Source organism: Phascolarctos cinereus, unplaced genomic scaffold, assembly GCF_003287225.1.
Source record: "Phascolarctos cinereus isolate Bilbo 61053 unplaced genomic scaffold, phaCin_HiC Scaffold_726;HRSCAF=1367, whole genome shotgun sequence".
Classification (NCBI taxonomy): Eukaryota; Metazoa; Chordata; class Mammalia; order Diprotodontia; family Phascolarctidae; genus Phascolarctos; species Phascolarctos cinereus.
Genome location: NW_027556098.1, coordinates 41720485 through 41747182, shown reverse-complemented (window position 1 = coordinate 41747182; position 26698 = coordinate 41720485). Strand labels below are relative to the sequence as shown.

At 35.9% G+C, this 26698-nt stretch overlaps 1 protein-coding gene and 1 pseudogene across 1 annotated transcript; both read left to right on the top strand.

Annotated features, from left to right (window-relative positions):
* Nucleotides 1-1656: 1656 nt before the first annotated feature.
* PCP4 (Purkinje cell protein 4) lies at nt 1657-26445 on the top strand. Its single transcript, XM_020973920.2, has 3 exons — nt 1657-1744; nt 15898-15949; nt 26044-26445. Exons 1-3 carry the CDS (start codon nt 1736-1738, stop codon nt 26169-26171), a joined length of 189 nt encoding a protein of 62 aa, XP_020829579.1. The 5' UTR covers nt 1657-1735; the 3' UTR covers nt 26172-26445.
* Nucleotides 17141-21349, top strand: LOC144454203 (nucleolin pseudogene; annotated as a pseudogene).
* Nucleotides 26446-26698: the final 253 nt, after the last annotated feature.

The following is a 26698-nucleotide window of genomic DNA, read 5'->3' as shown; positions in this document are numbered from 1 at the left end:
ATATATATATATATAGATAGATAGATAGATAGATAGATAGATACACACACATCATTTTGTTTTAACAAAATTTCACAAATTTTGTGGAATATGTGTTTCAACAAAATATTTGTCATAAACCATGATGGTTTCAAGATGGCTTATAATACACATGCCTAATGATTGTGGTTTTCAAAAAGCCTGGCATTTGTATTGCAAGAATACAAACATTTGTAACATCTTGATCTTGTGATTACACAAATGATGAAGTATGATTATAGGATAAGAGAGGGGAATAAGGGAGCTACTCTGGTGTAGAGTTCAAAATGCTAACGAATATATTCAATTGTGTCTGTCCATTTGTTGAGAATTGGTTTGTGCTTGAATGTTGAGTCTTTCTGATGGTTTGGAAACATTTTGATGACAGATTAATAAACTATAAGAATACATACTTAGAAGCAGTCAGAGTTTGATGTAATTGCTGCAGACACGCAAAATTGGTGTGTGCATGATCGTGATAGTTCTGATTCACTACAGAAAAAAAAATTATAATGCTTTAAACATACATGTCCCAGAGGTAAAATGTATTTATGCTACAATTCGGCAATTATTTACTATACAAGGCACCGTTAAAGAATGTTTAGTGAGAATCCTTTGGACCATCATTACAAACCTTCAAGGATTTTGTGAACCACAAAATGGTCACAATTCATCTACTTCAATCTACTTCAGTCTTCTCATTCTACTGTGATCTCTGAGTTAAAGGCTCTCTTCTGATATTAAATATACTTTGGGAATTTTCTACTTCTCCGGTTACTTTGCCTCACCACAATGAATTGGGAACTTTGATCTTTGATACCCCTTGGAGTATAGTCCTTGTATACAGAAAGGCTCACAAGTTTCAAATATGAATGAATAAGCTTACTTAAAGGATATTTTAAACCAGTAATACTGTACTCACCTGTACTCTTCCCAGAAGCTTGTATAATTTCATTGACTTTCAATATTGCCCTAAGTTGGGGGCTCTCGTCTGTAGAATAGTTCTAATTTTAAGGAAGATTTTCCTTACACCAAGCCAAAATTTCTTTACAGTTTCATTGCTCTGGTTTTTGTCATCTGGGGTGAAGTTGTACCATCCCTCTTCTGCATAGCAGCCTTTCTCTGAGAAAGAGAAAATCTGCTTCTAGGGAGAAGTTGCAAAATAAAAAGGGAAATAAATATTCCCAAGGAAAAAAATTAATGAAGGGATTAATTTATTCATGTATCCACAATTTATAAATTTACCTACTCTGTTTGGTATAAAAATCATTAAGACAAGGACTCTGTCTTCAGAGAGTTACATACTAGGGGGCATAATTGCTTCATGATCTCTTTTAAAAAGAAAAAAATATTCTTATTGACTAATATTTTTAAAAAGCATTTGGGACGTGTTTAAATTATGTAATATAGAGAAAGCACATCATTATTTTTGCACTTGTGACTCCCACTTTCCAGTTTCCTACTTTTTCTTTTTCTGCTGTGGAGTTTAGTCAATAACTTTGGCTAATCTTTTCTCTTTTGTACACTAGGTGGCCCCTTGTGCTATCAAATATATGCTGGGTATTTATAGCAGGTAAATGAATCTTATTGGTTTACTGGTGATATTATGACAGTCAGCAGCCCTTTTAAAGACAAAAGCTAGGAACTGCAAGAAACCTTGCACAATTTCTTCTGTTCTGAGGAAGTAGAAGTCCAGGACCTTACATTTAAAACTACAATGAGTGAGGTAAGTAATTCCTCTATTTGGAGTGGGGATAGTGAACATAGAGAGAAGAAGCAATTATCAGTAAAACCCTGAAGTGAACAGTTTAAGCAGATACACAGAGTCTCTGAATGATAGATAAAAAAAATCATCTTTGATTATTTAGTTTGAGAGTTGAAGCTGTTTATACTTAAGATGCAATCATAGCTAATAGCTCACCTTTTATGAAAAATTTTTCTTGAAGAGAATAGAGATAAACCTTGAATTTTTTGAGATTAACGTGTGATTTTTGAAAGAATTCAAGGTTTTAGGAATCTGAAATAATGCCAAAAGATTTACCTCACTCCCAATACATCTTTATGCTGCTATCAAGATTATTCCATGTTTTTATTCAGTAAATGCCTTAAGAATGTCAGCAAGCAGGCAGTCTCTCCCATATATAAGAAAGTCATTAAAGAATAAGTGGAAAATGTACTCTTATTCAGCAGGGTTTCATTGGTATGAATAAATGTGTAGAACTTTTATACTGTCCAAAAGATAGCTGTGCTTAACAATCACACCAGGAATGGAAATGTAAATAGTGTCAGACATAAAAATGACTTTTATGAAGATATGTGTGTGTGTGTGTGTGGATAGATGAGTAGTTGGGAAAAGGAAAAGTAGATTTCTAAATTAAAAATAACTTTTATTAAGTTCTTTTTTAACTAAAACATGTATAGTAGCAAGTTGGTACAAAAATGAATGTGCTCTTTTTTTTTTAAAAGCAATTCAGATTCCAGGTTATGAAAGATCAACTTCATCTGTCTATTTGAGCCATTTTCATATTATTTAAAAATTACTTATTCATAGTACTTAAGAAATTATTTTAAAGTGTTCTGTCCGTTTCACTGATTAGTTGTTTATCGAATTAGAAGCTTAGTAATTTCCAGCTAATACCTCCTTGTCTCTCAATTATTCTCTTCTCAAAAATCCCCTCTTTAAGTATGTCAATCCCAGATCTGTGTTCTCCTTATTTTATGGTTCATAGAACTTAATCTATCCTTTGGATAGCTCTGGATCCTTTTTTCCTAATGAATGTTTAAGTAAGGCAAATCTTCATTAATTGCTTTTGCCCATAGGCACTCCACTAGCTACTACTTAAAAATTTTTTTTTTAGGTCTTTTAATATTGATAAAAATTCAGAATTTAGAAAGTTCTCTACCCTCCCCCTTCTTGCTACCCTACTTTCCTTCTTGTCTCCTCCCCTCCCCATGTTTATTTTCCCTGATACCAGATAATGTAAATATATAGGTATGGGGCTCTCCTTAATGGATGATTTCCAAGTTCCTGTCAGGACCTGCAGAGACAAACCTAAGTCTGCTTAAAAAATTTAATAAAGTTGTCGAACAATGTCTTTTACGTAGATAACTAGATATTTTTGAAACTTTTCTGTAGTTCAATTAAATAAGCATCCTATTTTCAATAACTCAACAGTTTAATTTTTTTTAGAGACAATATTGACAGCAAAGGGATAGCTTCATACATTGACCATAGACTGATCATGGTATTATTGTCTTTCCACCTCTGTGCTTTATAAAGCTCTTTAGTGAAAAATGGGGTTTAAGAAGCCACAACCAGAAGGTTGAACTTTGAATTTTGGAGCTACTTTGTAACATACATTCCTTTTTTTTTTCTTCTGTAAGACCCAGGGTTGACATGAGATTGAAAGGAGAAACTCAAGGACAGTTATGAAAGCAAAGTCCAAATATATAGCAATGTGAGAAAGTGGAAGGTGGCTTGTGGGGGAGTCTAATTTACATGTTAGAGTTAAAGTATGTCAGATATTCCTGGCATAATATAAGAAATGAACTCAAAGATAATCAAAATGCAGGATTAATTAAAATAACTTGAAATAAAAATCATAATTATTAAGACTTTTTTAGTTGAATCTCTGGTGTTCTCTAAAATTATATCTTACATAAATAGCATTACTTTTTTTTTTTTGCCTATACTTACTCCCTTAGTTTCTTAATCTTGTCTTATTGCTATAGCTACTATGTCTATCCCACATCTTATTGGAAGTTCTCTAGCATTTCTCTGTTACAGATAATGCTAGGTCTTGTTCTAAGATGGGCATGATTTACTAAATCAAAGAAAAACTTACTTATTCCTGTGGTTTTGGGGTATTTGTAACATAAATGTGTACTATATTTTGCTAGAAAATTTTCAGAATCTTTTGATAAACTCATATGATTTTAATATTTTCATTATAAATAGTTATCATATATATGTATGTGTGTGTGTATATATATATATATACACATACATATATATATACATATATACATACATACATATATATATATATATATACATATATATATAATGTAGTTCATGCATGGTTGTTTAAATGTTGTTAACCATTCCCCAGTAGAGTGTAAGCTCTTGAGAAAAGAGACTTTTTTCCTTTTCTTTTTTGTATCCTCAGCACTTAGCAAGTTCCTGGTGCAAAGTAGGTACCTAAAAATTGTTTGCTGACTTGACTTCACTATTTGTATTCCTGGCATAAGTCCAATTAGGGCATAGAATAGAATCTCCTTAACATGTTCATTGTAGTCTCTTTTATCATATTTACTCGATATTTTTGTATCAGTATTCACTATAGGGGTTCGTAATTATCTTTCCATAACTTATGTATCCATGGCTTGATTATCATGATCATATTTGTTTCATAGAAAGAATTTGGTAGGATGCTTTCTTTGTCAATATTTTCAAATATTTTGTATAAAATTAGATTTTTTATTAAAATATTGGCCAGTTTATTAATTCTTTTTATCCTGAGAGATTTTTGTTTGGGATGTCATTTATGGCTCTTTGAATTTATTTTTCTGTGATCAGGTAATTTAAATTCTCTATTATTTTAAAGTTCTCTATTTAAATTCTGAATTTTTATCTTTAATTTGGGTACTTCATATTTTTAAAATCTGTATGCTAAGTCATTTCACTTAAGTTGCCAATTTAGGAGACCATATCATTAGGGAAAATAGTTTCCTTTATTTCCTATTCATTTGTTGAAGTCTCTCTCTTCCTTTTTAAATTTTGGTCATTTGCTTCTCTATTTTCTTTTTTAAGACAATATTAGCTAATGGTTCAGGATAATTTCATTTTTGGCTTTACATCCTCAGCACCTAACCTAGTACCTGGAACATAGTAAGTGCTTAATACATGCTTGATGATCAGCTGATTGATTTATTATTATTATTAAAAAAATCAGCTCCTACTTTCATTTATCCATCTAGAGTTTTTTGTTTCATTATTTCTTCAAAGTTATTTTTAAAATTGATATTCTTAATGCATTTCTTTTATTTCTTTTTTCTAATTTAATTTTTATTTTTAGTTTCAAACTCTCTCCTTCCTTCTACCTCCATCCTACCCTTGGAGATGGCAAGACATACAGTATTCATTATACATATGAAGTCATGTAAAACATATTTCTGCATTAGCAATGTTCTGGAAAAAGAAAACAAGAAAAATAAAGAAAAATAAATAAAGAAAAATGCTTCAATCTGCACTCTGAGTCCATTAGTTCTCTCTCTGGAGATGGATAGCATTTTTCATTATGAGTCCTTTGGAACTCTCATGGATTATTGTATTGATCAGAGTTATTAAGTCTTTCACAGTTAATTATATTTACCACATTATGGTGACTGTATACGTTGTTCCTCTGGTTCTGTTCACTTCATTTTGTATCAGTTCACATAAGTTTTCCTAGATTTTTCTGAAATTACTCCTTCTATCAGGAATGCTTGAAAATCCTTCATTCATTTCATTAAATATTTATTTTTGGATTATAGGTTATACTCTGGGCAGGTTATTTTTAGTGGCAATCTTATATCCTTTGCCTTCTGGAATATGAAATTCCAAGCCCCCCCCCACTTCCTTATAGTGATAGCTGCTAAATCTTATATGATCCTTTCTATGGCTTCACAGTATTTTCTGGCTGCTTTCAATATTTTCTACTTGGCCTGGAAGCTCTGAATTTTGGCTATAGTATTCCTGAGAGTTTTTGTTTTGGGATTTCTTTCAGGAAATGCCCAGTGGATTCTTTCAATGTCTATTTTGCCCTATGGTTACAAGGTATAAGGGCAATTTTCATTTGTAATTTCTTGAAGTATAATGTCAAGGCTCTCTCTTTCTCAGCTGTCTTGCAGGGAGAATAATACTTCTTAAATTATTTCTCCTTGATCTATCTTCCAAGTCACTTGTTTTTCCTATGAGATATTTCACATTTTCTTCTATTTTTCATGTTTTACTTTAATTTATTGTTCTTAATGTCTTATGAAGTCACTAGCTTCCACTTGACCAGCTCTAAATTTTAAGGAATTATTTCCTTCAGTGAGGTGTTTTTTTTTTAACCTCTTTTACCATTTGACTGGTTCTGATTTTTAAGGAAGTATTTTCTTCAGTACTTTTTGGACCTCTTTTACCAAAACTGTTAATTCTTTTCATGATTTTGTACCATAAATTTCATTTCTTTCTTCAAGTTTTTCCTTTGTCAGTCTTATTTATTTATATTTTTTCTTTTTCCATATCTTTCTAGGTCTTCTAGAGAATCTTGTTGGGCTTCCATCCAATTTGCATTTTTTAAAAAAGGCATTGCTTGTAGATGTTTTCATCATTGTTTTCATCTTAGATTGTGTCTTGAACTTCTTGTTAACACAGTAGCTTTTTATGGTCATGTTCTTTGTGTGTTGTTTGCTCCTTTTTCCAACCTAATTCTTGACTTTGGAACTTCTGTTAGAGTTGGGCTCCTCTAACCTCTGGTGTCTGTGAGTGTGTCTTTCTGTGTGCGATATGACAGACCTGAGTGTCTGTTTTTTATGTTCTGTTGCCTCCATAGCATGGTCTGGGGCCTATAAGTTTTCAATGCTTCCAAAGTGGTATGAGCCAGGGAGAGGTCTGTTCACCACCATTGTGATCTGTGCTGTTTTCACGCTAGTAGAGACCCTGTTCCTTTGTGGCCATGACCATTTCTCTCCACCCTGGAACTGTGACTCCTTCAGTATTACTGGGCCTTTAAGTCCTTTCTGTCCTGTGGAACCTTCACAAAACTTACCCTAGGCATAGTGTCTCTGCATAGTCAGGTGGTCTCCCAGTGTCTGCGGTCTTCTCTGTTGCCAGAGATCATGCCCCTTGAAGTAACTTCTGGCTTATTTCTTTGTATCCTTTTTGACATCTTTTCTGTATCTTAGTGTCTGCTTGTTGTTGTTCAGTCATTTCCATTTGGTTCCAACTCTTGGTGACCTCATTTGGGGTTTTCTTGGCAAAGATACTGGAGTGGTTTGCTATTTCCTTCTCTAGTGAGTGTGTGCACCTACTCCATTAACTGTATCTCAAAATTTCCTGGACTGACATTCCACCTGCTAAACAGGGTATCTCTCTCTGGATGATTAGCTCCATTACTAGTAGAGGAAATATTTATATAGTAAAAGACGGAGAAAGAGAAAAGCTCTTCTTCCCCCCTCCTACTAAGAGTTAAAGAATTATTTCCTTTCCAATTATTGGTCCTTCCTCAGATCACCTGAACTATCAATTGTCTCATGCTATTAGCATGTTATAAGGTTGTGGGCAGCTTTATGCATCTAATAATGCTCCTCCCTTTGAGAGAGAGAGAGAAAGAGAGAGAGAGAGAGAGAGAGAGAGAGAGAGAGAGAGAGAGAGGGAGGGAAAGAGAGAGAGAGAGAGAAAGAGAGAGAGAGAGAGAGAGAGAGAGAGAGAGAGAGAGAAGAGAGAGAGAGAGAGAGAGAGAGAAATTGGAGAAGAAAGAATGAGGAGGAAGGAAGCAAGAGAAGAGGTTTCATACTTCCTAAAGGAATAATCAGGTGTTAATATCTTTATAACACATTAAAATCTTATCACCTGTGATTAAATCCTGTAACTCAATAAATTGAGATGAGGTGGAGGTAACCAAATCTCCTCCTCCTCCCCTTCTACTCTTACATGTGTGAAGAAGAGAGTTCAGAGTATGATAATCCAGAAGGCAAAAGTTAAAGGTATATTTTATAAGCAAGAATAATTTATCTAGCAAAACTAAGTATAATCCTAAAGGGGAAAATGGATCTTTAATGAAATAGAAGATTTCCAAGTATTCCTGATGAAGATATCCAAGATCAGTAGATAGTCTGAAGTGAAAACACAGGAGTCAAGAGAAATATAGAAGAATAATTAGATGGGGCTATGCAAAGGGCAGCTAGGTCATGTAGCGGTTAGAGTGCCAGGCTTGGTGTTAGGAAAAGTCGTCTCCTTGAGTTCAAATCTGGCCTCAGACCTTACTACCTGGGCAAGTCCCTTAGCCCTGTTTCTTTTAGTTTCATCATTTGTAAAGTGAACTGAAGAAGAAAATAACAAACCACTCTAGTATTTTTGCCAAGACAATCCCAAATGAGATCATGAAGAGTCAGAGGAAAAAAGGCTGAACAATAACAGCATACGATGAGGAAATATTTATATAGTAAAAGAGGGAGAATAAGCAAGTTCCCCCTCAGGATACTATTTTTTTTCAAAGGTGAGAGAGGGGAGAAATTAAGGCAGAAGAGCTGGGATAAAATTTGCTTTGTTTTGATAATATTAAGAGGAAAAAAATAAAAAGGGAAGGAAAGGAATACACTGTTATGGAAGAAAGAGGGAGATATGAGGGTGAAACCTGCTTTCTTACCTAACTAGGATGCTCAAGAAGCAGAAAGGGGCAGGGAGAGAAGGCTACACATAAACCTCACTTTTATCTGAATTAGGCAACAGAGGATTGAACACACACACACACACACACACACACACACACACACCCCACATGCAAACATACTCACAAAGAGTTTGGTGTAAGAATACACTAAACTCATCAAAAAATCAGTCACGCATGGAAATGGAGATGGGAGAAAGTGATTAAGAAGGAAAATAGATTTTGAGAAGGATAAACAAAACAAACTCATTTTTTTGAGATTGGAGGATAAAGAAGGGGAAAAAAAGAAAGAAAAGGTAAGAGCTCATGCTTGGGGATAGGGTGAAGTGGAGAGAAGAAAAGTAATGGAATGGATGTAGATTGCATTAAACATAAACCTCTAGTATTAAAAACCCTCCTCTCCCAATACTCTCTGCTTTCTTCAATGCTCAGAATTTCCATTATTTTTGTGTGTGTGTTGTGACGACCTCTTTAGGATATTCTCTCTATTTGCAGTCTTACTGAAAGGATGGGTTCCCAAGAGGGCAATAAGGGGGAAAAGTATTAAAGGGAGGCTGGAGGAAAATACACAATTAAAAATGTAAGTAGTATGATCTCACCCAAGAAATAGATGAGATTAGCATAATGTATTAGAAAGCAGAGTTGTTACATGGTATTCGTGTGAAACATACTTGAAAGAAAGATGTACTCTGAGTAAAAATCAAGGGGTGGAAAAATGTATTATGTTTTAGGTGAACTAAAAATAAAGTAGGGATGGCTAGCTATCATGATTTCAGACAGAGATTTGATTAAAATAGATAAACAGGGAAACTACATTGTGCTTAAGTCTACCATTGAAATGGAAATTGGAAATTCCCCTTTAAATTAATAAGATCACTCAAATAAATAGGTTCAGTTCAAATCTCGGTCATGACAGTTCCATAACTCCTGAGTGTTCTTGGCCTAGCATTCCAGGAACTAGCCATTCCTAGGTCACGTTGACATGGAGGGTTGGCTCCTCTCCTTGTGAGACGTGATGTTATTAAAAAACAAAATACCAAGCCTCAGGCGGATGGGAGCGTGGCTAAGGTCAGATGTGTATTGAACAAACCATGAATAGCGCATGCATCAAAAAGGACTTCTTGGCCCCAAGCCTTCTTTGTTTAGAACAATATAAAAACACTGCGTCCTGTAAGCCCGCTGAGCTTCACCCGCGGGAAGGACGCTTCGCCCGGGAAAATCTTTACACAATTCAAGTTTGTACGGGCTGCAACGGGGCTCCCAGCCGTTGATTGATTTTGGAGGTTCCCTTGAATTGGTGATGTATTCTCTTCCATTACCGACTCTCTTGATCGGTGCTATATTATTGATTGTTCTATGCAAATTCAAACTATCTGTGCTTTGCTTCTTCTAAATAAATTATCTATTTCTTATTGTTTTCTGGTGCATTGGAGAGTGTCATTTATAGGAGCGAATCCGAACCTCACTAAATCGTAGTAATACAACCATACACAATGAATTAATATTAATAAACTGCATGACATAGCATCTAATATGTAAAAAAAAAGTTAATCAAACTTCCAGAAGAAATAGATTGAGAAACTATAATAGCTGGGGATCAAAATTCACTCCCTTTCAAATCTAGGCAAATTTAACCAGAAAGTAATAAATTATAGAGAACTTGAACAGAATTTTAGGAATTTAAATATTGAATGAGAACCAAAAGGTGCTACCATCCTCCCAGTTCCCCAGGCTCACATGATAGGTGGGGATTTTTTGATTCCCCACCCTCTCTCACCCTTTTCCAATGTCCAATCTTTTGTCAAAGCTTATCAACTTTACCCTTGCAACATTTCTCACAGATGTCTCTTTCTCTTCTCTGATATTCCCTGTACCCTGGTGTAAGCCCTCATACCTAAGCAATAAGTTTACATGTTATATACTTAAAAATATTGAAGTAGCCTGCTGGGTTTTAATCACTTTCTCTTCCTGACTCAGTTGTTGCAATATAGGGAGATTCCTTGTTGACTTTGCTTATACTGAGAGATAAGGAATAAATTTATGTGTTATATACTTAAAACTATTAAGTGCTAGATAACCACATTATTTTGGATAAGTAAACTGGCTTAGTGTTTTCATAATGGTTCAATTAGAGGCTATGTCTTGTTTCAAAATACAAACATGGTCACTTTTTTGTTACTTTATATACTTACAGGTATTATTTGTTTTCTGAATTTAAATTTTAACTATTCTGAAAGGAATCTCACTTCCTACTTTACTGTTAGCCAGCTGGCTAAATAGAAATATATAGAAGGAAGAAGGAAGAATAGGTAGGCAAATTATTGCTATTGTGAACTTCCACACTTGAAAGTTCTGATTTTTTCCAAGTATGGATTATACGTATCCCCTGTGGAATTATTTATTTTGTGTCTCTTAATACCTAACACCTTGATTTTTAAATTATAGTAGCTGCTATCTTAGGGCACATCTGGCCTTTTATCCTAAATGACTTTTGTATCTGAGCAAAACCTAGATCATTTGAACAAATTCTACAGATTTCACAAAATATGGATATATGTTGATATATCTCTGTGTGTAGGCATACATATATATGTATGTGCCTTTCAGACCTGTGATTTCTTTGGTGTAGGGAGCTTTCACCAGTGAGGAAACTCTTTCTAGCAATGGAGGTCAGCACCTTTTCTCTAACTTGCAGTATTAGAGAGTTGTGTGAGTCACAGAACTTAAGGGATTTGCCCAGGTATGTCTCTACATATCTGAGATAGATTATGTAATGGTTGGTGTATATTTTTGTGTATAGTATATGCACACAAATAACAGATATATTTTTGCATAGATATATGTTTACAAACAAAATTTTACATGTGTATAAAATTATATATAGATATACATTTTATATTTATTTATAGATTTGTGTGTGTGGTGTAGGGTATGTTCAAGGAAGATTATTATCTCTGGCATGAGGACTGCCAAGCCCTTTTCAGGGCTGCTTTCTACCTTTTGCAACTACCTGATTCACCAAACTCACCTGTGGGTTTTAATCTGTAGATTAAGAAGCTATAGTATGTGCAGTGGCCACACCCTGGTAAACCATTTTGGCAGACATGCTAAACCAGATTGAGGGTAACTGAGGGGTCTCAAACCCATCACTGAATTAGTGGAGCATCTATCCCGAGCATATGAAGACATCCCCAGCAGAATGGGTGGATGAGAATGATTTGTTCCAACAGCTATGAAGGTGGCTGATGCAGGCACTGTGGAGTGTTTAGAGCTTTGTTAGACATCAAAAATGCCAAGGTCATCCACAGCATCCTGAGATATCACCAATTTTCTTGACTTTGTCTTGCCACTAGACTTTGATGATGCTAGAAGAGAGAGTGAGGCCAACAACTTTGCCCAACTCCACCTCACTTAAATCCAATTTATATGTGAATCAAAAGACATCACCCACACCATTTTACGATTTTTACCTACCTCAAAGTCCTGTGGTGACAGCAAGTGACAAAGCAGCACGTGACGTAGTCACAACCTGTCCTGAAGGTGACCCAGATCATAGGGTTATCTTCTCACTGGACTGAAGCAGCAGTGGGATTTGGCAGCCCCCTGGGTGTCTGAGCTGCATTTTTAAAGGACCACACTACTCACCTCCTGGTATGAGGAAGGGGCTAAAAAAAGGTGCCTTAAAAATTGTCTCCTGCCTTACTATCGTCTGCTTAGCATGTTAGGTGGGGATCTCATCCTATGGTCAAAATACACACAAAAAATGTACAAAAACTTTTACAAAGATTATTCCACTGACCATTAGCACACGGAATGTGTGCACTCTTATGGACAACATGAAATCCAGTAGACCTGATAGAAAACAGCTCTTGTGAGAAAACTTAGCCGGAATAGCATCCAATTAGCAGCCCTCAGTGAAACAAAGTTAGCAAATGACGGGCAGCTTGCCAAAGTTGGAGCTGGATACACATTTTTATGGAGTGACTGTGGCAAAGGGGAGTGCCATGAAGCTGGTGTAAATTTTTCAGTCAAAACTTTTCTAGTCAACGAGCTTGTATACTCACCAAAAGGAGTGCACAAAAGGCTCCAGACATCATGATTGCCACTTGCAGGAAAGCACCACGCCATCATCATCAATGCATATGCTCTCAACGTGATGAACCCTGATGAGGTCATAAAGAAAAACTTTATGAACATCTGGAGACCCTCATTCTCAATGTGCTGAAAGAGGACAAGCTTGCAACTCCGGGTGACTTTAATGCCAAAGTAGGCACAAACTACCAGACATGGCAGGGGATACTTGTTCGGAGGAATGGAGTTGGAAACACCCACAACAACAATTATTTACTACTGAAGACTTGTGCATCTTATGACCTCCTCATCACCAACGCTGGATCCCATTTACCTAAATGCAATAAAACTTTGTGTATGCACTCTTGCAGCAAACATTGGCATTTAATAGATTATGTCATTGTAAGGAGAAGAGAGAGATAGGGTGTGAAAGCAGGAACAGTTTGCTGCTGACTTGGAGGAAAAGCTGAGCCAACACACAGTTGGCAACAGTGATGCAGAAAAGCAATCAGCTGCTATCAGAGATTTGGTGTACAACACTGCATTTATCCATCTGGGCCAGAACGTTCATAAACAGCATCAAGGTGAACTACTGCACTGCACTGACAGTAAATTATTTAAATTGAAAAGGCTACAAGCCAAGACTAAAGTGTAGGGAGAGTTGGTGTGCAACTTTTTGTTTATAACCCTGGGATTAAGGAGCATCATAGAATGTTAGTTCTCTAGGATTATCTTTGGAAATCATCTAAGTCAACTCTTTAATTTTATAAAGAAGCTGAGGACCAGAGAGGTTGGCTACCTGTTCAAAGTCACATTGGAACTAAGACTAGATAGAACCCATCTCTTCTTCCCCAGTCCTGTGTCCTTTCCACTACACCATGTTACTCCAGTGTATGTACACCAGTAAAACAAACCCGTAATGCAAACTATTAATACCATACTGATAAAATATGTGGGTGTGCATGTATGTGTGTGTGTCTGTCTCTCTGTCTTTGTCTTTCTGTGTATGTATGTGTGTTTGTGTATGTATTATATACACATATTTATTTATTTATTTATCTATTTATTCATTCACTCATTCATTTATTTATTTATTCACTCATTTTTTATTTATTTATGTGTTTGTTTGTTTATGCATTTTACAGATATATTAAAGCCAGAAATTTTAACAGTTTCTAAACAATTTTTCTTGTTGTTCAGTGATTCATTTATATCCAACTCTACGTAACTCCATTGACATTGTCCAAGGGGTTTAATAGTTTGCCATTTCCTTCTTCAGTGTGCCCCTATTTTACAGATGAGGAACTGAGGCAAATAGGGGTTAAATGACTTGCCCAGGGTGACACAGCTAGTAAATGACTGTGGCTTGATTTGAACTTAGTCTTTTCTGACTCCAAGTTTGGTGCTCTATCCACTGTACCACATAGCTGCCTCTTCTAAATAGTGCTCCATAATTTAAAATTATAATTAGCTCCTTGACCATGTGATAAATGAAGCAATAGGCCTTAGTACCATTGTTTCTTTGTAACTCCTTTGGTGGTTTGCAGTCACTCAGAAGTCACAATATCTTGAAGATGAAGGTTTCTGCATCTCTATGTGATATGTTTAATACAGGATATAATCCGGGATAGCTCACATCACAGGGAATAGGTTTATTTTCTTCTCTAAGATGAAAATTTGTTTCTTTTCAGTGTTTCTATTGTTATTTTCAGGGCAGCTAGATGTCACAGTGGATAGAGCTCTGGACTTGGAGTCAGGAAAACCTCAGTTCAAATACAGCCTCACAAAATTCTAGCTGTGTTACCTTAAGCAAGTCACTTAACCTTTGTTTGCCACTGGAGAAGGAAATGGCAAATCATTCCAGCATCTTTGCTAAGAAAACCCCATAAACAGAGGTCCACAGAGTCACAAAGAGTTGGACGCAACCGAACAACAATTGTTATTTTTGAAAGGGATCGCTAGGAGCCACGTTTCCTTTTAACCTCTTACGTCCTCATAGATAAATATGACAAGTTGAGGAATTCGATCCAGCCTTTTCATTTTGTTACAGAGAATGGGGTTGTGGGGAGGTGATTGAGGGGAAGAGTAAAACTACCAACCAACACTAAAGCACAAGCCAACCAAATACTCCTAAAGGCTTAATAGTCTTGCTTAATGTCCTTGTTAAATGCTTGGTTTGGGGCTTCTCTAACTGGCACTGATAATATCAAAAGATAGGGAGAGACTGAAGATAGGTGATAAAATGGAGAAGACAGAGGGGGTGATCTGTTGCAGAAGACAGAATGGCATGGGATTGCTTGAACAAGAAGAGGGGTTAGCTTTGGTAAGGAGTAAGGCCACTTTACCATGGAAGATGGGTAAAGGAGAAAATAGTGGCAGAAGGCACCTGAGTGATAGAAGATGAGGAAGAGGGGAGAAGAGGGACTTCATAGCCTCATTTTTTTCTGTAAAATATGAGGCAATGATGTCTGCTGATAGAGTGAGTGGAAGGGGAACTATGGGAAATTTGAGAAGGGATGAAAAGGTTGGGAAGAACTATGGATAATGAAATAATGAGTTGATAAACTAAACAATGTTATTTCTCTACATGTACTTCACTACCATTGTTCTCTGTGCTGCCCCTGCCCCTGATGCATGTATTTGTTGGACGGTTCACTTCATGTTTATGGGGGAACTTGTGAAATAGTATTTGTATTAGATGTGCATTACCACCCTAGAACCCAAGGTAGTAGCCACCCAAACCGCAAGTGCTAATGCAAATTCAGAGAGGCAAGCAGCCAGGAAAAAAAGACCTTCAAATATGGCAGAAAAGCAATCAGGCTTGTAGGATTGGCTAGCAGTCCTGTTGGAGTTGTGTAACACAAATTTGTACCAGACCCAGTCAAAACAGTTGTGTGATTTTCTCCAAGTTCATTCAGCAAACACATGTTTAGAAGTAAAGGTCATGAATGGTAGGAAAGACAGCCCAGGCCGAGGTTTGACTGGGTGTAATCAATGATGTAAAGAGGCTAAGGATTCAAAAGAGGAGATCAGTGTAGAGTTTAATTTGTTCATCAAAGAGTCAAGATAATGAGAAAGTGAGAGAGTTGAGGTGCAGGGGAAATGGCCTGGGAGAGAATTAAGTTGTCAAGGTATTACAGGTCATGGTGAAGATGAAGAGTAATGTTTGTAAGGGAAATAAGTAAAAGGTAGAATCTCAGAATTTTTTTTATTTGCATTTTTCTAATTAATAATGATTGGGAGCATTTTTTTTTTCATGTGGCTATGGATAGCCTGCGTTTCTTCCTTTGAGAACGTAGGACCTATGATGAAATATGTATTTATAATAATATGTAATAACAATAGTTTTGGATGTACCTGATGTCAATTTCTGTTATTTTTACGTCTGCAGCAAAAGGATTCTGAGCCAACCAATGAAAAGGAGACGCCTTCTGGTGAGAATGGTAAGACAATAAAAGACACCCATACACACAGGCAGTACATACAGCACTAAGTTGATTGAACACAGGAAGATATTGGTCTAAGTCTTGTCTCTGACCCTTATTAGCTGTGTTACTTGGTCACTTAATCTTTCTACATGTCTTAGGGAACGAATAATTTACTATGTCACAGGTGAGTTGTGTTCTGTATTGGTTTAAGGATTTCCCATAAAAGGAGTTCCCTATACTGATAAAAGCACGGAATCCTTTATGCATTTGAGAAAATGTTTATATGTGTATATATACATACATACATACATACATACATACATACATACATACATACATATATATATATATTATTATTACTCTGTGCACTATTTGTGCACTCTGCTGAGTCTCTCTACGTCAGGAGGACTTAGGGAGAGCTCTGTGTGTGTGTGTGTGTGTGTGTAAGAAAATGGCTTGTAAACATAAAAACATTTTACCTCTGAGTGTTTCTGTTGTTGGGGATAATTGCAAGTCAGTTTATTTCCTTTTTTTTTTTCAGGAATGCCTCAAATATTTCTCTGTTGTTGAAGGTCCATCCTTTTCATCTGATGATAAAGCTTAGCTTTTCAGGATATTTAATTTAGGGTTGTAACTTCAGTTACTTTGTCTTTTGGAATGTGTTATTCCATCCTTAACTTTGATTTCTCATTATTATGGAATATATTTGGCTTATTCTAATTGCTTCTCTTTCATATCTGAAGGTTTTTTTTTTTATGGCTGCTTGCCTCTCTGAGTTATTCTATTACCTTGAATTTGCATTAGCACTTGTGGGTTGGGTGGCTACTACCTTGGGTACTAAGGTGGTAATGCACATCTAACACAAATTCTATTCACAAGTTCCCCCATAAACATGAAGTGAACTGTCCAACAAATACATGCATCAGGGGCAGGGTCAGCAGGGACAGCAATGGTAGTGAGGTACATGTAGAGAAATCACATTACTTAGGCTGCTCACTCTTCTGGTTTCTTTCCTAATGGAGTCTCCACAAGGCTTAACTCTTGAATACCAAGGATAGCTTTCAGGCTGCTGGCCTCTTCTTTACTTCCGGTATCATGCTTCTTGAAGCTGCTTCTAATCTCAGTTGCCTGTCTGTCTTTATCCATGGCTGTCTGGAATGTTTTTCCTCCCTTACCTGTGCCTTTAGCAATCCCTAGATTCTGGATATGGTGTCCTCTTTTGGTCATATTGCTCCACTGCTAGATGCTGTGTCTAATCGTGTAGGTTTGAAGAGAAAGAAATATCCTCTTCGCATCCCCAAAGCAATTCCCTCTCAGGGGCTGAATTCTTCCTCAACTTCTGGTTTCTGCCAGAGCTGCCTTGACCTCCCAAGATACTTGATTGATTCATTGCCTAAATGGATTAGCCATTTAAGACTTCTAGGAATATGGCCAGTTTTTTTTCTTATTAAAAATTTAATTATAGCAGAGGAAGGAAAATTCTATTTAATTCCATCAGAGAAAGGTGTTCATAATTTGTAAAGGGATCACTGAGTTATCTTCTTAATATGTAAACATCTCAGCATCTGTGATTCTATTAAGTGATTACATCAACTGAATTGAAGGGTGGGTGTGTGGAATCATCTTACTCCCTTATATTGTGTGGTATTGACTACCCTAGCCCCCATTGCCTGCAGACTAAGTATGTTGTATTTCACCCCTTCCCCAGTGTTCTTTGGTACACTTAAGGGCACTGGGAAGTGTCTGCCAATAGCTGTGGTGCCCATTGATGGTGTTTCAACTGTAGGGGGTGTTCACTTGCACCCTAGTTCCATTTTACCATTTACAGTTGATTTAGCTTTTACAAAGAAATATTTATTTTAAAAGATAAAAGCACAAACACTGTCCAACACATGGGAGGCATAATCTCTCTCCCTTACCTGTATCAGCTCAGTTTCTGAGAAGGGGAAGGGGATTGTGTTCATAGCTTAGTTCAGTTCTTATAGAGCATAGTCCTAAGTTCCAAATCTCAAGGGGCTCAAGTCTCCCTCAGGCTTCTACAGGCTTCCCTGCCAGACTGACTAATTTTTAATATCTCTTATTTGTGCTTATTTTGGGTTGGTTTGTTGGCTAGTGTTTAAAAAATGTATATTCAGTTTGTTAATTCTTTTTCTATTTTGTTAATGTATGTTTAAGTAAATGGTTTTCCCCTTGGGGATTGATTTAGCTATATCTCAGAAATTTTGGGATGTTGTTTCATCATTACCATTTTCTTTTGCATAATTATTGTTTCTCTGATTTATTCTTTAATCCACTCATTATTTAGGATTTTGTTGTTATGTTTCCATTTGGGTCTGTGTCTTTTGTTTATGCTCTATGAACTGTTTACTGTTTTTAATGCATTGTATTTCATAAAGTATATGCTTACTATTTATACCTTCTTACATGCATTTACAATATCTTTATTTTCTCATATGTGGTCAATTTTTAAAAGTTCAGTGTTGGGGCAGCTAGGTGGCATAGTGGATAGAACACCGGCCCTGGATTCAGGAGGACCTGAGTTCAAATCTGGCCTCAGACACATGACACTTACTAGCTGTGTGACCCTGGGCAAGTTACTTAACCGCATTGCCTAGCCAAAAAACCCCCCCAAAAGCCCCAAACAAAGTTCAGTGTTACAAGGAGAAATATGCATATTCTTTGGCAATCTTATTTAATAGATGCAATAAGTCTTTTAGCTCTGGTTTCTCCAGCAATTTGTTCAATTCCATATTTTCCCTCGTGTTTATCTTTTTGTCAGACATATGAAACTGAGAATGGCACATTGATATCTCTTGTAACTATTGTATTACTGTCCATGTATTCTTGTAATTCAGTTAATTTTTCCTTTGGGAGTTTATATGCTAAGGCATTTGGTATAAATACACATTTAGTATTGATATTGCTTTGTTGTCTATAGTTTCTTTAAGAATAATATAACTACCTTGTTTATTCCTTTTTATGTTTTGAATATTTGTTTGTACTTTGATAGCATAATAACACTTCTTTTGGGGGTTCACCTTATGCATAGCAAAGTTTGTTGTAATCCCTCATTTTTATTTTGGGTATTTCTTTGTTTTTTTATATGCAACAGATTGTGGTGTTTTTTTTTTTAATCTCATCTACAAGTCTTTTTCTTTTTATTGGATTATTTAATTCATTTACTTTTAAAGTTATGGGAGTTAGGTTTATATTGTCCTTGATTTGTTTCTAATAATTTCCCCCCAAATTGGGATTTCCCCCTCTTTCTGTGTAATCATAGTACTAATTTTTTTCAGTTATTTAGCTGAATATATTTTAAGGCAACCTTATGCGGCTCTCTTCTTCTTATCTTTAAGCCACTTTACCCCTTTCCCTTGTTTTAGAGTTTTGCTTAGCTTAATAGTTTTTTTCTTTCTTATGAAACGTCTTCAAGATTCAACTCAAATGCCACTTCTTTAAAAAACCATCCCCATTTTCCCCAATTATTATTTCCTTACTCTAACATATTACCTATAACTTGTGTACAAGTGTGTACATGGTGTCAATGAGCTTATAGTTCACTGGGAGATAACCACATATGAACAGAAAATACAGAATATACATAAGGCATACATAGAGAGAGTAGGGAGATAACAATTGGGGAAATAAGAAGGGGTTTTAAGAATCAGAGTTTAAGAGGGAGAGCCTTCTACCCATGTGCAAAAGAACAGAGATGAGAAAATGAATATTGTATAGAGGAAACAGCAAATAGGCATGATGGGAGTATTCTGTGTACTTGACAGAAAGTTTAGGAGGAAAGCTAATGAGTTCTGTTTTGAAAATGTTGAGTTTGAGATATCTATGAAATATCCAGGTGGAGAGGTCCTGTAGCAAACTGGAGATTTGGGGCTAGAGCTCAAGAAGCAGTGGAGGGCCAGACATGAGGTAGGTATGATGTGCATAGGGAAGATGGTTAAATCCATGAGAGCTGAGTACAGAGAGAAAAGCATGAGAGGATGAGGAGGAAGATGATGATGAGGATGATGAAGAAGAAATTATGGATATCACACCTGCCAAAAGAAAGGCTGCTTCTGTGAGAGCTGCCCTTTGGAAAGTTGAGAAAGCTAAGGAATCAGAGGAGGAGGAAGAGGAAGATGAGGAGGAAGAAGAGGAAGTGCCAAAGAAACACCAGGGAAAGGAAAAAGGAAATGGGCAAACAGAAATCCCTTGAAGCTAAGACATAGAAATTAGAAACTGAATCATCTACAAATTTCAGTCTCTTCACTGCTAACCCAAACTTCCATAAAACTGCTTCTGAGCTAAAATCTGACATCATGGACTTCTTGAAGTTGTGGACATGGCACCACCAGGAAATTTGGCTATGTGGAATATGAATCATCTGAAGACATGGAAAAAGTTCTGGAATTTAGTGGCCACAAAGTCGTTGGCTCTGAAATGAAAATAGAAAAAGCAAAAAAAAAAAGATTGAAATGCAAGGACGCTCTTTATTAAGAATCTGCCTTATAAAGTAACACAGGAGGAACTCAAAGAAGTGTTTAAAAATGTTGTTGAGTTTAGAATGATCTGCACCAAAGACGAGACATGAAAAAGAATCACCTACATTGAATTTAAGTCAGAAGCAATTTAAGGTCTCATAAGAGAAATAGGAAGCTGAGACTGATGATTGGGCATCCATTCTGAACTACACAGGAGAGAAAAGTCAAGGAGAAGAGAATACAAGAGGTGGGAAGAATAGTTTCTGGAGCAGGAATGGCAACAAGGTGGCAGACTCAAAGACACAGTTGGTGAATAACTTTGCCTACAATGCCATGGAAAAAAGTCTCCAGGTAGTGTTTGAGAAGGCAACATCAATCAGCTTGCTTACAAACAACCAATGCCAACCTAAAGGATTTGCATTAATTTAATTTGTCTCCATGGAAGATGCAAAAGAAGCTTTGAATTCTTGTAACAATATAGAAATTGAAGGCAGAGTGATCAGGTTGGAGTTAAAGGGCCATTAGACAATTAATGTAGTCCCAAGGATCTGGTCCTACAAATTTTTGTTCAGTAAAAGTCTGTCTGAAGACAGAAGAAACATTGAAAGATTCATTTCATAGTTCTGTTGTGCCAGGATAGTCACAGAGAGTATTATCTAAAGCATTCAATTTTATGGACTTCAGCTCAGAAGAAGACGCTAAAGAGTTCATGGAAGACCAGAAGATTGATGGAAACAAAGTAACTCTAGATTAGGCCAAGCCCAGTGGCTTTGGAGGCCATGGTGGCAGTGGCCATGGAGGGTTTGGTGGCCAAGCAGGTGGTAAATGAGGCCAAGGGGGATTTGGGGGCAGAGATCAAGGAAACTTTGTAGGTCAGGGTAGTTTTTGATAAGCCCAAGAAGGAAACAACAAGCCACATGTAAAGAAAACAAAAGTTTGAATAGCTTCTCACCCATTCTCTTTCCCTCTGATATTTCCCACAGGAATTTTATCCTGTTATCTAATCTTTGACAGAGCATTCTAAGACAAACATGAAGATCAGAGGTCTTCTTGGAAAAACTTGGACAACATTTTGAGGGAGAGAGCTTATTGGTTTTAATGTTAAGTATAAACTTTTTGTATACACGTGATAGATGCAGGAGTTAACCTTTGTGTCTATGAGTTGTCTGTGAGTTTATAATGTTATGCATCATGTACAAAGCAATTTTTTCATACTATAAAAACTATAAAACTATAGTTTATAGTAAAACTGTAAAAAAATAGAACAAAGTGGAGATTAAAAAAAGGAAATGTTTCATTTCATCCCTACCTGCTGACAGACAAATGTTGTAGATGCAACTCTAAATTCAGTGCCTTCTGCTTAGGTTCAATGTTGGGACAAAATGAGGCACTTATGAGTCACTGAACATTTAACAAAGGAAGAGGTTTGCTTTGCCCTAACAAAACAAGGATATGTGACAAAGATATATAGCAAGGCTACAGTGATAGTTGGCTTCTCTCAGCATGGTCCCTGTCATGTCCTTCTGGAAATGTGTCTAGTTAGTTAGTCATCAGAGTTCAGCAACTTGTATGGTAGCAGGAAGTCACCATATTTCAGAGGCGTCAGGCCTATGTGGCTTGGGATTTTTATTGGCAGCTAGAAAGCTGCATCATAGATTGTGCATATGGGTTGTGTGTGGAGAGGAAGCTGTGTAAGGGTTTCTTTCATGGAATATCTAATAAATTCTTTCCATTTTCATTTTGCCCTTTGATTCTAAAAGATCTGGAAAGCTTTTTGAAAAAATGTCTTGAAATTTGATTTCTAGGCTCTCCTTTTGGTTATGCCTTTCAGGTATTCTAATGATTCTTAAATTTTCTCACTTTTTTAAAAAAGTCATTTGTAACTTCTTTTTGGTCCATTCTGATTTTTAAGGCATTTGGGTTCTTCTGGAGTGTGAGTGTGAGGTTTTATAACTCTTGTTCCAAGGTATTAACTTTTTTTTTCCAATTCTTTCTTCTATCAGTCTCATTTCTCCATTTTTTTAAGCACTCTCATTTGATTTTAATTTTAATTAAAACAATTCTTTTTTATTCTTAATTTTTTTACATTTTAATTTTTTAAATTTTAATTCTTAAAACAAACTTTACAATTTTTCCATGAATTCTAGATGAACTTGTGCCTCAACTTTAAGGATTGCTTATGGATGTTTTGGAGGCAGTCTTTTATTTTGGATTTGTGCCTTGAGTGACCTTATCACCATATTAGATCTTGATGGTAGGATTTTTTCTTTGTTTGTTCATTCTTCCAGGCTTTAGACTTTTCCTTAGAGTCAGGATTTGTGCACTTTGAAGGGAATGTGTGGGCGGAGCTTATGTCCTCTTGGGTCCTTATGCTGCTTTCTTGGAGGTTAATTAATTGTGTATAATTCCAGGATCTCAAGGACCGTTCAGATGAGGGACCTGCAAATTTTCAATGTTCCCAAAATGGTGTGTTTTGGGGCAAAGTCTCATTGCTGCCCTTTTGGTCTGAACTCTGAATTTCTGGCTTGGGTTTGAGTCTTGGGAATTGGAACTGGGAACAGAGCATCTGAGCTGCAAGTTGACACCTCTTCCAGCATCCATGAATGATTTTGCCAAAATGTGGCCCACTTTTATGGATTTGGGAGCTCTCCTTTTCCTGATATACAGCCTTGGTCCTTTTTCAGTTCCTGCAGGCTGCCACACTCCATGAGGTATCCTCCTTTCCTCAGACCTCTATGCTTATCTCTGTGCTAACCTGGTTGGAAACATAATGACATGCTTTTTCTTGAATTTCCTGATCACGACTTGGTCTGGAACATTTTCTAGGTCTTGGGGGAAGGAGTTTGGCTGTATTTCTTCCAGCTATTAGACCATCTTTGCTCTGTCTCCCAAGAGGCCCCCTTGACTCTATAATATCTTATCTCTGGGATCTTGCCCCTTTAATCAGTTGCTATCTTTTATCTTTAATCCTCCCTTACTCACTGATTCTTTCCCTTCTACCAACAAATATACCTAGGTTTCCTTCATCCTTATAAGACCTTCAGTCGACCCTGACATCTCCTCAGGTTATCTTAGATTTCTTCTATCTTTCTTAGCCAAATTCCTAGAAAAAGTTTGCCTTAGTTTCTTGCCTCAATTTCTCTCAATTTTCCTGACACTCGTTCATTTCTGTCTGTTTCAATCTAGCCTCCAACCTACCATTCTACTGAAATTTCACACTCCAAAGTTACTATTGATCTCAACTGCTAAATTCTCCCACTCCTCAATCTACCTGATCATTGTATAACATGGCTGTTAATGTGTACAGTGTTCTCCTGGTTCTACTCACCTCACTCAGCATCAGTTCTTATGGTTTTTTCATCAGGTTTTTCTGAAACCATACCACTTGTCATTTCTTATAGCATAACAATATTCCATCACAATCACATAACACAACTTGTTTAGTCATTCCCCAATTAACGAGCATACCCTCAATTTCCAATTCTTTTCTACCACAAAAAGAGTTGCTATAAATATTGTTGTACACACTTGTTCCTTTCCTTTCTCTTTGATCTCTTTGGGATACAGAACTAGTCATGGTATTGCTAAATCAAAGAGTATGTACAGTTTTATAGCCCTTTGGGTATAGTTCCAAATTGTTCTCCAGAATGGTTGGACTAGTTCTCAACTCCACCAGCAGTGTATTAGTGTCCAAATTTTTCCATATCCCCTTCAGTGTTTGTCATTTTCCTTTTCTGGCATGTTAGCCAATCTGCTAGGTGTGAAGTGGTACCTCAGAGTTGCTTTAATTTTCATTTATCTAATCAATAGTGATTTAGAGCAGTTTTTTTCATATGACTATATATAGCTTTGATCTCTTCTTCTGAAAACTGCTTGTTCTTATCCTTTGACCATTTATCAATTGGGGAATGACTCATATTTTTATAAATTTGACTCCGTTCCCTATATATTTAAGAAACGATGTCTTTATCAAAGAAAATTGCTTTAAAAATTTTTTACCCCCAGTTACCTGCTTTCCTTCTATAATCCTGGCTGCATTGGTTTTGCTTGTGTAAAAAACTTTTAAATTCATGTAATCAAAATTGTCCTTTTTTATTTCTCATGATCCTCTCTGCTTTTTGTTTAGCCGCAAATTCTTCCCTTATCCCATAGACCTGACAGGTAAAATTTTCCATGCTCCCTTAATTTGTTTATGATATCACTTTTAATGTCTAAATCATGTATCTATTTTGACCTTATCTTCATATACATTGTGAGATGTTTAGTCCAGTTTCTGTGAAACTGCGTTCCAATTTTCCCAGGATTTTTGTCCAATAGTGAGTTCTTTTCCCCAAAGCTTGGTTCTTTAGGTTTATCAAACACTAGAATATCATGGTCATTTACTATTGTATAATACTTACCTAATCTAGTCTACTGATCCACCACTGTATTTCTTGGCCAGTACCTGATTGTTTTCATGATTACTACTTTGTAATATAGCTTGAAATCTGGCACTGCTAGGCTGCCTTACTTTATGTCTTTTTCCTTGACGTTTTGTTCTTCCAGATGAATTCTGTTATTATTTTTTTTCTAGCTGTATCAAATGCTTTTTGGTAGTTTGATTGGCATGACACTAAATAAGTAAATTAATTTTAGTAGATGTTATTTTTATTATAATCGCTAAGCTTACCCATGAGCAATTAATGTTTTTCTGACTATTTAAATCTGACTTTATTCATGTGAAAAGTATTTTGTAATTGTGTTCATATAGTTCCTGGGTTTGTGTTGGCAGGAAGATTCCCAAGTTTTTTATATTGTCTTCAGTCTTTTAAATGTAATGTCTCTTTCTTTTTCTTCTGGATTTTGTTGGCAATATATAGAAATGCTGATGATTTGTATAGGTTTAATTTATATCCTACAACTTGGTTAAAGTTGTTAATTGTTTCAATTAGTTTTTTAGTTGATTCTCTAGGGTTCTCTAAGGATGCCATTTATTGTCCTCAAAGAATGATAGTTTTGTTTCCTCATTGCTTATTCTAATTCCTTCAATTTCTTTGTCTTGTCTTATTGCAATAGCTAGCATTTCTAGTACAATATTGAATAATAGCAATGATAATGGACATCATTGCTTCACCCGTGATCTTATTGGGAAGACTTCCAGCTTATCTCCATTATAGAATACTTGCTGATGGTTTTTGATAGACGCTACTTATCATTTTAACGAAAGTTACATTTATTCCTATGCTTTCTGGTGTTTTTAATGAGAATGAGTTCTATTTTATCAAAAGCTTGATATTTGGGATTTAATAAAATAAATATTTCTTGATTAAAATATTTAGTCAAACATATAAGACTAATGAAGTGTTCCTAAGGAGTTCTGGGGATAGAAATACAGATATGACAATTATAAAGACAGAAATACTTGAGATCACATATAGAGGAAAATATTAAATGTAATAATTTCATACCTGAGTATTACTCCTTGGGTGTATCCTCTTTCTCTTGTAGTAATAATACCCAGTCTGTCTTCTGATTGTAATCAAAATAATTCCCCTGAATTTCATTTTCCTTTCTAAATTTGTCTTGGCTTCAGGGCCTGCCATCGTCTTATTTTCAGTTCAATTATGTCTTTGTTTATTTGTCTTCTTGATACAGATGGACAAAAGAAAGTTCAAGAGGAATTTCAAATCGACATGGATGCACCAGAGACAGAACGTGCAGCTGTGACAATACAGTCTCAATTCAGAAAATTCCAGAAGAAAAAGGCAGGGTCCCAGTCTTAATGTTAAGAGTTTCCTCACAGTTAATGATAATGAATAAAATTCTACAGTCATCAGATAAAAAAAGTACATGAACAAACAAACTAATCAGCAAAACCCCCCAGACAGCTGCACATTACACATCTGAATTTCAAACATGAAATGCAGGTATGCAAGTTCTTGATATTTATAGCCATGTAGGAAAATGTAAGACAGTGATATTTAAGTAATTAAAGCTATTTGTTTAACTCTAGTTCCATTTCCTCTGTAACTAATAACTTTATTTGATGTTATAATAAAACAAAATAAAGAAGTGTCTGTCTTCATTTGCTGTTTTATATTAATATAGCAAGTTATAAAGCATTACAAAACAAATTTAGATTTTCTTCTCCATTCAAAGGTTGGAGACATAATCTGGAAATTTGAATTTGTTATTATTATTGTTGTTTGCTGAGGGAAGTAAAATGATTTCTCAGTCTTGCTTGACTTACTTGGAGAATGTCCATTATGTCAACAAATTCTTTCTTTTAATAAAAGCAAAACAAGGAATT

What these genes read in the sequence shown, in the direction of transcription:
- PCP4 (XM_020973920.2), top strand. An exon ending in GACGCCTTCTGGTGAGAATG is followed by an intron (nt 15,950 to 26,043) that starts GTAAGACAATAA and finishes TTCTTGATACAG; the next exon opens with ATGGACAAAAGAAAGTTCAA.